This window comes from Morone saxatilis, unplaced genomic scaffold (genome assembly GCF_004916995.1).
Source record: "Morone saxatilis isolate NCDOM2014 unplaced genomic scaffold, NCSU_SB_2.0 Contig11, whole genome shotgun sequence".
Lineage (NCBI taxonomy): Eukaryota > Metazoa > Chordata > Actinopteri > Moronidae > Morone > Morone saxatilis.
This window is the reverse complement of record NW_023339663.1, coordinates 17,948,043-17,959,427: the sequence shown is the minus strand read 5'-3', so window position 1 is coordinate 17,959,427 and position 11,385 is coordinate 17,948,043. Positions and strand designations below refer to the sequence as shown.

The 11,385-nt window shown below is 40.3% G+C and overlaps 2 protein-coding genes across 2 annotated transcripts in view; one reads left to right on the top strand and one right to left on the bottom strand.

The window, feature by feature from the left end:
- The window catches only part of tacr2 (tachykinin receptor 2), a 31,032-nt gene that overhangs the window by 4,899 nt on the left and 14,748 nt on the right, over positions 1 to 11,385 (top strand). The gene's annotated exons all lie outside the window — the stretch shown is intronic.
- LOC118320825 (hexokinase-1-like) overlaps positions 1,235 to 11,385 on the bottom strand; it is a 16,823-nt gene continuing 6,672 nt past the window's right edge. Inside the window, exons 2-19 of the mRNA XM_035651942.1 lie at positions 10,298 to 10,460; positions 7,281 to 7,429; positions 7,065 to 7,184; positions 6,807 to 6,902; positions 6,574 to 6,673; positions 6,064 to 6,247; positions 5,282 to 5,437; positions 5,072 to 5,159; positions 4,578 to 4,723; positions 4,167 to 4,359; positions 3,933 to 4,044; positions 3,509 to 3,657; positions 2,728 to 2,847; positions 2,371 to 2,466; positions 2,180 to 2,279; positions 1,914 to 2,097; positions 1,488 to 1,643; positions 1,235 to 1,367 (exon numbers count right to left, since the gene is read on the bottom strand). Coding sequence (XP_035507835.1) covers positions 1,235 to 1,367; positions 1,488 to 1,643; positions 1,914 to 2,097; positions 2,180 to 2,279; positions 2,371 to 2,466; positions 2,728 to 2,847; positions 3,509 to 3,657; positions 3,933 to 4,044; positions 4,167 to 4,359; positions 4,578 to 4,723; positions 5,072 to 5,159; positions 5,282 to 5,437; positions 6,064 to 6,247; positions 6,574 to 6,673; positions 6,807 to 6,902; positions 7,065 to 7,184; positions 7,281 to 7,429; positions 10,298 to 10,460 — 2,445 coding nt within the window. The remainder of the gene's footprint in view (positions 1,368 to 1,487; positions 1,644 to 1,913; positions 2,098 to 2,179; positions 2,280 to 2,370; positions 2,467 to 2,727; positions 2,848 to 3,508; positions 3,658 to 3,932; positions 4,045 to 4,166; positions 4,360 to 4,577; positions 4,724 to 5,071; positions 5,160 to 5,281; positions 5,438 to 6,063; positions 6,248 to 6,573; positions 6,674 to 6,806; positions 6,903 to 7,064; positions 7,185 to 7,280; positions 7,430 to 10,297; positions 10,461 to 11,385) is intronic.

Below are 11,385 nucleotides of genomic sequence, written 5' to 3'. Positions count from 1 at the left end.
ATGGATCATCCAGGTATCTGGAACATTTAAAATTATTTTACATTTAATTGTTACATAATTGATAGAACACATGGACCATGACCAAAAAATTTTGCGATATTCTGCCAAATGCGTTCAGAGGCTCAACATCACACCACAGTAGTTGCTAATCTATCATGAGATGCATGACAAAATAAAACATAAAAGGTAGCTGTTGGTTTGCTGGAGCTACAATGCCTGCAGCTCTCCCCCATCACTGCTGTCCACAACTGCTCAGGCCTGTCTTTGTGTGCATTTGCAAGTCTTCTGCATTAGCAATTGGGAGAACATTAATTCAAATAGAGTTGTCATGTAACTAAGGTGAATGTCGTCATTGGATGCTACTAGGACCGGTAGTCCAGTCTAAGTCTAGTCAATTCACATTATATTAAAAGTGGCCTAGTCCACCATATAGTACCATTGTTTTAAGGCACCTTCAGAGGACAAGTGGGAAAAGTGTGTACGGTCAAGTTACCTGACAAATTCAACTTACTGTGGACTGTAGTTTGTACGGAGAGTCCCGTCCAACCCCTACAACCGGGTAATGTTCAGATGGTCCAGTCCTCGCGTTCTCTCTGATCTTATCGGACCACGGCTGCCATTCCTCCCCACACATCTGAGCATGCACGATGTGACACCGCGCTCACATTTACCTGTATCACACAGAACGCCATTTCATTATTGCAACACTTCAACAGGCTGTTGGTGCCACAGTTTGCTGATGCTGAGCCAGAAAATATCATATCGCTACACAAACACTGAAAATAAATATGACTCGCTTTTGTAAAGTCACATATGCCTGCCTCTTTCACAAGACAAGCATGATAATGTATTGAGAGGCTCAGACTGTATTGCCTTACACAGACAGGTGTTTTCTACCTATTTACCCTACCCTATTGATTAAATAGAGTAGACAAAATAATAGAAACACCTGTCCGTACAACTCTATATATTTCAAAAAAAAGCTGAACACGATAACCTTCACAAAAGTAGGATTTTATTTCAGGACTTTTGTATTAGACTGCAATTGTTTTATCTAGATGGATGTAATAAACATTCTCTCAAAAACACCATCTGAGGTGCAGTAAGGGTCAACAGTTTGTGTTGATAACTGCCCTGGATGTATTATGAAGGGTTGAGCATTAGTCTGGATTAAGAACTAAACAAGCCTCTGTGCTAAATGTTTCGATTGAGTTCAAATTTGAAAAACATATCTTCACACAAGGCTTTGCACACACATATGTATCTGTTTATAGCTTACCTCTTTGACTATGATACTGTCATCACAGGTGCTGTCCAGCCCCAAGTGTTGCAGGATGGATCTCACCTGCAGCAAAGCCAATCTGTCACTGGAGAAAGACAAAGAATTGAAAACATCAGTAACCTAACAGTAAAATAAGGAAAGATCATTTATTGCAGATGGTGTTCTACAAGGGTTGCTAATAGAGTGCAATCTTGTTTTTTTTTACCTCTCGATCTGTGAGAGGAACTTTGTTTCAAAGATGCCTCTGGTCTTCAGTGTTTCAGAAATCTGTCCCCTGAATAGGAATCCTCTCTTGGTCATATCAATCAGGATGTTCCGTACAATTTCGCCAAGATACATGCCACTGCACATTTTCTCATATCTGTAAAACACATGCAAACACAAAATATACACATAAATAGACATATCCATACATCCACACATAAGGATATGAGTCCAGGAAATGAAGGGTTAATATGCTAGCAGGTGTTTCTGACTTGAAGAACGTAGACATATGTGTGTGTGTGTGTGTGTGTGTGGTGTGCTGTGTGCGCGTGTGTGCGTCGTAGTGGTGTCTGAAGTGAGTGAGTGAATGAGTGAGTGAGTGAGCTGAGCTGAAAGTCGAGTGAAGAGAGAGAGAGGGGACTTTGACCTTTGTTTGCCTGGATTAAGGGAGAAGTCATCCACAGCACGGTCGTACTCTGTCCTAATGTCATCAAGGCATCCGTTGTCTCCGAAAGCCCCCCACTCCATGTTGACACACATCCGTCCCTCGTCTCCCTCTATCATCTCAACGTTCCTCATCTCCTCCATGTAACATGCATTGCTGCCAGTGCCTACAATCAGACAGACACATTAGATGAATAGAGAACAGAATTTGAATATGTATCAAAAAGACGCAATAAAAGTGGAACTAACCGGCGATGAGTCCAATCTCACAGGTGGGTTCTTCATAGGCACAGGTCATCATGGTTCCTACTGTATCGTTCACTACGGCCACTACATCCAGGTCAAATTCCTAAAGAGGAAAAACATAATATGATGCAACATCGCAATGTGGAGTTTTGCAGTGCCATGTCAACTGAAGGATGCTGCTCCTCATATCCTACCTCTCTCCTCTTAATGGCATCCCTCAACAGTCCCACCACATCCTCTCCTTCACAGTCTGTCGCCTTGAAGCCCTTGGTCCATGTCACAAGGATGCCCTGCACACATGCAGACACACAATTATAAAAGCATTTTTTTGTCTGCTCGGTGCACCGAAAAGTCTATTTTTGGTCTAATTAAACAGTGTTGTCAAGCTAAAATCCTGCTTCTACAAAAATTGCTGATTTGGGTTTTTCTCTTGACACTGGATACATGTGGACCCATTTTGCAGAATCATCAGGTTCAGTTTCAAACGCTGCTGATTTAAGAAGTAAGAGACAGTACAGCTTATCCGAGAGGAAGGAAGAGTTTACACTCACAGCGTCCAGGCTGGTCTGTCGGCAGGGGAACGAGAAGGTGAAGCCAAGGGGAAGACGAGTGTTCTTCATCCCCATGTAGTCCAGAAAGTCACTGATACACTGCACAATGTGATCAAACAACTGGAAGAAAGCAGATAAGACAATATGTGAAACTACAGTATACAATCAGGGATTCATTCTACCATTGAAAGTTAAGAAAATGTAATCCCTTTGGGCTTCAAAAAGGCACTGATGGACTCATACTGGACTGTATAGAACACATTTTTACTCCCTGTGTAACACAGTAGTGGCCAGAGGTGAGTGGGCACAATCTGGAGAAGAGGTCTAATTGGGCAAAATAAGTAAAAACAAAATAGTGCCATTTCTATTCTGACTCTCTTGTCCTATGTACATAAGGCAGATAAACAAACGGTGGAGTGAGAGTGAGGATGAAAAGGCCAAAGGTGACAGACAGGATTAGCCTCAGCCGGTGCACAAGAGTTAAGCTCAAATGTTTTAAAGACTGTCAACTCAATGCTAATCTCGAGCAATCGACCGCTCTGTCTGCCTCTAACCTGTCGACTGTCTTCCTTGCTTCCATCCTATCTTCTTATCCCTGAGCCAATGAGCGTCACACCCCCTAACTCCTACTTTATACCCTAATCTTTACAGTACCGCCATGGTAACAGGAGGTTAAATTCTCACCCATCGTTCACCCATCATCATTTGCTTGAATGCACTGTCTGCTTCACTTCAGCCAGTTTCATACAGATTAATGGCTAAAATGTCTGATGGTTCTCACCTCCTCTCCCGTGCCCTGCATCACTTCGAGAGGAATAGCGTAGATCTTGTTATGCATCTCCACTGTTCTCCTCTTGCCAGAACGAATCTTGACCAACAGAACTCTGAAGTTGGTTCCACCTAAATCCAAAGCCAGGAAGTCACCATGCTCTGGATAACAAGACAGTCAGACAAACAGACAGAGAGATGAATAAAACAGTAATCAGATAAAGGCCTTATACAATGCAAAAAAAAAGAATAGCTGAAGATGTCAATGTGAAAATGCTTAGTTTACATAGATGGTCTCTAACTAAAATGTTACGGTTGTTGTTATTGTTGTCAGTGTTGTATATTTATTGAAACAAACTTTAAGCTCAGGTTTTAAATAGGACCAAAAGTGCGAACCTAAATGTGTATGTATATGCATGTGTGTGTGTCAGTGTCACCTGAGCCATCAGGAGTGCTTTGTACAAAGGTTGGCAGCATTTTCACCGTAGCAGTGTCCTGGGTGCTCTTTGAAAGGCCATTTTCAATCTCTATCCTCATTCGCTTCTTTACCTGGACAAATTAAGAAATAAGTTTGCTAATTAGTTAGTGAAGTAACACACAGACAATCAAACACACACACACAGAAATACACACACACACACACACACACTACAGTATCTCTCCGTCCTTACCTCCAGCAGCTGTTCGGTGGTCAGGCGGAATTCGGATAGTGTTTGGGCAATTTCTCGTGAGTGTTCGGCGAGTCGATAGGCCACGGCTGTCACCATGGCTGCTCCTTTTCCACTGCCACTCTCTGAGAGGAGGAACCTAACATCAGTGTCCGGCACCAAACGACGGACTGTCTTATGAAGACGGCGAGCATATCTGGAATAGATAGAAGAGAAATTAAGTGCTGAACTTAAAGTGAAAGTAGGATATAAAAAGCCACCTCCAAATATCTGACAGCAGTCCTCGATGATTTTTGTGGAAAAGTGAGGAACAACGAAACACATGAACATAACACACATAAAAGTTAATAAAACAAATTTAAGTGCTGATAGAGCATGACTTTCTTATCTACTTATTCTTATCTTATTACTTACTGTGGGTGCATCTTGTATAGAGATCCATCGATGCCTACAGTGGTTCGGAGTCGTGCCACGCCTTTGTTCTCCTTAAGCCTCAGTAGGATGCCTGCCAGTGCGGCAGCTATTAGGTTGGCAGAGCGGAAAGACACAATGGTACAAACCTGGAGGGGGTGAGGAGCAGAGAAACTTCATGAACTCCATAATAAGATAACAAAAACACCTTTTATTTTTTGAAAACTGTTTTCAGATACTACATCAGATCCTGCTTTAAAACCTCATATCTCAGATATTTTAGAAAAAAACGATTATGTTAGTAATTAAATAATCTAAATAATAACACCAAAATACACCAATACTAAAACTATTTTTTTTTTTATGGTTTTCATTTAGTTGTTTCTATATGCTTTGAATGGTCACTTCAATATACTTTGACCATGTATTGTTTCCCTAATTTAAGTGGAATCTTTGAAAAGAGGGATTCAAGTACTACTTTAAGCAACAATACACACATGCTGCACAGCAACGCAGTCGTCAGTGGATGGCTCCACACCAAGTCTGGTTAAAATCTCTCTGGTCTTGGATAACCCCTCCTTACTCCTAAACACAGAAGACACAGACACAATGATGGACTAGATGTATAAGATTTTAAGTTTTGTGGATTTTTTCATGCAACTACTCAATTAAGAAAATGCATGGAATTCAAGTGTAGTTCGACTTACTTCTCTATAGCTGAGATGTGTTTGGTCTCAATCTTTCCCTTTGTGAGAAGCTCAGGGGTGATCCTTCCCTCAAACAGCAGGCCCTCTCTGGCCATCTTCACCAGGATGAGACGAACCAGCTCCCCCATGTACATACCACTGACCATCTTCTCAAATCTACCACACGGTAAAAGAGGAAATGAGAGGCAAGTAAAATAAACACCCAGAAACTTTTGGTTAAATATCCTAAGCTTTGGATAAATATCACTATACTATACTTGTATTTTTCCAACAAATAACTGTCAACTTGGAAGAAGCATTTAATGAGCTGATTATCTTGCTGCTTGCCTAATGGTGAGGCTAGAGACATGTGGGAAAAAACAAGGGCAGAGAGCCAACAAAGAGTACTGTCTTTTTCTCTGCTAGTCATATTAACAGAGTGCAGGACTTTTGTGACATCTTGTGTAAACAGCAAACATGCAGCACAACTTCTGAAAGGACGGCATCATAAATCAACTGCATTCATCTAAAGATAAAAGAGCAGGGTTTGAGATGCATCACAGCTAATCTGCTTCCAGTAACTACTTAAAAAAATATTTTACTTTCATTTTGAAAGATGGTTTGAATACCCATTTGCAAACTCATGTTAATCTTCGTCTCTACCTAGAACCATGAACAACAGCTGGTTGTGTAAATGACAGCTAATCATCAGCAGATTCTGTGGTTCCCTCGCAGCTTGAAAAGTAGCTCATTAAGATTATCTCAAGGATGAAGGAGGCTATAAATGTTTTGATTTGACATACAGCTGCTTGCCAGGGTTGATAGAGCCTCGGTCTATCTCTCTGTCAAACTCTGTCCTGATGTCTTCCAGCCTGCCGTCGTCTCCGAAGGCTCCCCACTCAGTGTTGACACACATCCTGCCCTCGTCTCCCTCCACCAGGTCAATGTTACGCAGTTCCTCCATGTAGCACGCATTGGTACCTGTACCTAAACACATACAAACACAAATCCTTACAGTTTAATCTTATTGCTATCTTACTTATTAGATTTATCTAGTTATGAAACAAAATGATTCCTTTATACAGGAATTTATACACTAATCAAAACATACTTATGAATATTAGATTCTATTTCTGCCAATAAATCCTCCTAAATGTTACACACTGGACCTTTAACCTGACTACAAGTGTTTCCTTGCCCTTGATAAACATCCGTTTGTTACAGTTTATAATTATATTAGTTTTCTTTTATTCTACTTGTAACAATGCCAAAACCACATTCCTCCACTATTAAAATGCTCATTGTTGTATTACCAATGATAATGCCGACTTCACAGCGCTGGTCATCGAAACCACAGGTCATCATCGTTCCCACAGTATCATTTACTACTGCCATGATGTCAGCATCATAGTCCTGAAACAAAAGCACACATATGTAAATTAGTTTGTTTGACTGTGCCATTCTGCATCTACACTTGAATTAAACCAGGTGCATTAAATAAATGTGGCATCAAATAAGCATAAATGAGACAAAAGACAAGACTCACTCCTCGTTTCTTAATAGCTTTGTTGAGCAGCTTGACAACGTCCATGCCCTCCACTCCACTGGCCTTGAAACGCTTTGTCCATGTTAGCAGATAGCCCTGCAAACATGCAGAAAGAGAGAGACAGAGGGAGGTGAGAAAGGGAGAAAAGGGAAAAGGGAGGGATTTGATGCTTGATTGAGAGGCCTTTATTACAACTCATAATGAAAATAGACTGCATGGTAATCTTTAGATATTGCAATAAAAGCTACTAAATTTTACCTCATCTAGTTTGGTCTGCTGGCAGGGGAAGGAGAAGGTAAAACCAACTGGAAGTTTCTTGTCTTTGATGTTCTGTTTTTCCATGAAGTCCCCAAGACACTCTGCCACATGGTCGAACAGCTGGAACAGAGGTGGAAGGAGGGAGAGATTTTCTCAGGTTGAGCTGAAGAGACTGCATGTGTGTGTGTGTGTGCCTGTATTTTACTATAAACCTACTCTTGTTCCACTGCCGTTAATGATGTCCTCTGGTGTGTCATAGATTTTACTCTCCATCTGAACAGTCTGTTTCTTCTCATGGCTCACTTTGACGCGGAGGATCCTGAAGTTACTGCCTCCCAAATCCAATGCAATGAAATCTCCCTTCTCTGTGGAGGCAGAAAAGGTGGGAATACAGGAAGTGGAAAGAGGAAACAGAAAAGGGGGGGAAATGTCCATTAGGTACATAGCCATAGACCTATACTGTGACATTTTATTTTCTAGCAGATTCATTTTCATCATTAAACTAATGCTGAAAATCATAAATAAACTACCACAGCTCTGGACTGGGACTTCTACTCTACTCAACAGGAAGACATATATTACCAGTACGTCTGTTAGCTTAGCAAACAAATACAGCTCTCACTAATACTCTTCAGTGAATTAATGCCACACAGTGTGTTGTCTGTAAGCAACATGGGGAAGAAGTAGTGCATTGAAAGCTGTTTCAGAGTTTTTATCAGAAGTTATGTCTTCTGAGAAAGCCAACGCTGCCATACAACTCCTCCAAATACAATAAAGCAGTAAGTGAAACCAAGGGTTGCAGTGTATCAGTGTACTTTTATGTGTTCGCGTTATGCGCTTCTTCATGTGTGTATGCTGGTTTGTATACTGTAGGTTTGTGTTTGCTTACATCTATTCTGCAAGATGAACTTCCTGTATAGTTATTGGTTAATGATTTCCCAACCCCACCACAGGCGTTATGGTAGCCATATCACCCATTCAGGCGCTTATCAGAAATGATTATTTGGAAGGAAATTGAACAATTATTAACATTATACAGTTGAGAAAAAGATCAGTCAAGTGAGAGGTACACCATTATTTCCTTTTATGCACACCAACACTGGTGTTCAACTAATAAAAAGTATGTAAACATTGATCTTAATCCCAATCCTAACCTCTAAGAATAAACACACACTGGGTTAGTTGACTCTGTGTGTGTAGACAGTGGTTGGTGGTGACTATGAGGTTGTGATTAAGAGTACTAGCTATTCTCACGGTTAAATCCCATAAAATTCAGGTATATATTTAGTTCATGGTCCCTTTGCACTAAGCAGCGACAGTAAGTTATTTGTCTATCTAAATTGGGAACATAATTGGTTTATAGCCTGCTTATCATAGCTCATTAGTAATAGGACTGACTAGTGTGAACTGACCTTTGATAAGAAGTGATAAGGCAAGAAAGCAGGCCCCTCAACCCCTCAACTAATTGCACACAGTCTTTCCTTAAAACTCTTATTCTCTCTTAGTGATCCAGTACAAACAAATAAAACTGTAACTTTTACCTCAGTTATAAAGTAGTAACAAAATGTCCTACAGGTCAGAATGTTCTTGTTGCTGCAGCAGACAGAGTTTAGAGTAGAAGACCATTGATCTGTATATCAGCTACTTTACAAATAGTTAATCTTTAAAACTGTTGGTGATGATTGTAGACAATGGTTGAAAATACAGAAATGCCACATTATGTTGTTTCAGGTTCTAACACGGTTTGAAACATGTCAACTTTACCCTGGAGTGTAATTTATAACAATCTGCAAAAGATTATTATGATGTTGTGCAGGTCGGCAAGGTCAGATCAGTGGTGCCGACTGACCGATAATTTATTGGAAAGGAATGTAAATACAGCAGACACGACTTTAGGAGCAATAAAATAATGAGGAAACAGAAAAGGTTTCTTTTGAATTCCAGTTTTCTAACTATTTAAAATAATGTTGGTCAGTGGGAACAAAGAAACCAGAGCCATGCAATAACAGTGTCACGTTCGTTTCCATGGCTGTTCAGTGTTATCTGTGCACATCTCACAACATAGTAGATAATGAAACAAACTGGAGAAGCCTGCAGTAAGAAGATGGCAAGATATTACTTTCTTTAACACACCATTTATCAGGGGAACTAGACCACACATACTTCTGACTATTGTGCTATCTTAAATCATTTGTAACTTTAGGACTTTTCTAACAATGGCAGCAGGATTAGTGCTAATCTGTGATGTGTGTATGTGTGTGTTTATGTGCGTTCACGTTGTAGACTACAGTAGATTTAATATGTATTTTGCACCGACCTGTGTTTGCAGAGAGCTTTGATTCCGTTAATATTCAGCTGACTAAGGTAATAAAATCTGTCTCAGTTTAAGTGGACGGACACACTCCTCCCGAAGTACAGCACGTACAAGATATGAACAAATTCTGACTCACATTCAAGGACAAAACAACTGCAGTAAATTAGGAACAGACAGCATGCGGCAGACAATGACATAATGACAAGGAGGGAGACATGATGACGATATTTAAGTATAAGTCACTATACCAAGAGGAAACCTTGCCTTCTAAGTTAAGGTTATTAATGCAAAAAAGAGATCTGGGGTGAAAGGTACAGTACGGTACCATCAGCAAGGTTTTTTCCAGGTAATGTTCTCAAGGCAGATTAACAACTTCAATTATTGACATCAACAACTGTCCCAAGTGGCTCTACATACTGTAGTAGTTAGCCCCCCACCCGGGTCTGAAAGCTGGGCAGTCCGAGCCAGTATAAAAAATACATACTGACCTTTTTCATCTCTCTCTCTCCATTAAAAAACACTGTCCTGCTGACTACATGACTCAGTTTAATACTGCATACATTAGAATATTTTGACCTGAGTGGTTCCAAAACAGTCCTGTCTCTGTGGGCTCACTACCTTTATTATTGGGATAAAGTTGAGGTAGACTAAATGCCGTGAAAGGCCAGGAAAAAGAAGATGGACAGAAGTCAATTTAGTCATTTTAGTGGATAATTTTCTCTTCACGGGCTTCTCCAAATTTGGACTGGGGATCCACGGTGCCATGGTGACAAACTGCTTGATAAAGTATCCTTTAGCAAGAATAACAATTCTGTTGACACTTACTCATACAGTGATAATAGGAAAATTGATTTTGATGCTGATTTCATCATTGAAAGATATTGTAACCATGGTTGCAATAGGGGTTAGAGGTACTAACCTGAGCCATCAGGGATTGACCGCACAAATGTTGGCAGCATCTTCAGCGCAGCAGTGGGGTTAGTATCCCGTCCCAGTCCTTTGACCAGCTCTCTCCGAAACTGCTGCATGATGTCCAGTAACGTCTCATCAGAGAAACGCATGGAGTACAAGTACTTATCGATCTGAAAATAAATATCAGGAAAAAGAACATTAATCTTCTTAATATTAACCTTTAATCATCAATCTTCAACCACAACAACTCCATTAACATCCACACACACACATATACACACCACTAGCCACTGACACTGGCTAATTCACTTTCAGTCCATGATAGTAGATTTACTGCATTTGCTAATGACATAGCCTTCATTTTCTGTAAGCATGATGATTCAGTGAATGTAATGCCCCATCCCACATTTAGTCACCCATGGAGATAATCCACTTCCTGAACAGACTGAAATAAAGCTAAATTGACCCAGCCCTGCTTAACCCAGAAATGAATCAGAGCCACAAAACCAAAAAACTATCTTTATATTGCTTTACTGCAAAAGAACTGATAAGTCACCACATCATAGTGTGGTCATATTGAGTCAAAGTCAAATAAAAAACATAGTATCATCAGTAGGACACCCAACCAGACCAGGAAGTACAGGACACTCACTCAGCACTGTTATCAAGGCAGTATTGCACAGAAGGGTGTTCCTTGTCACTTTATTATGGTTATGACACTGATGAGGCTCAGTAGGAGAGTCACTGACAAATAAATGTACTCTCTGGTCACCATAAGGGTGTATTACCATACAGTAATACCAAATCTAAATCCACAGATAAAGGGTTAGGGTTAGGGTTAGGTGTGTACAGTGTACATATAGCTGTGCCTTTAAGCATTTATAAGCATGTCTGGACATACTGTAGATCTTGACCTGTTGAAACTGCCTACTGTGTAAACTGTCATACACAAAAGCCTGAGCTCTCTGGCCTTTTAGGAACAGGATGTTAAACAATCCTGGTGAAATCCATTGTTGCATCACTTTATGGTGACGCAACGATCTACTTTATTCAAATTGTGACACAACAAGGGCAGAATCTGGTTAAATGTCATGT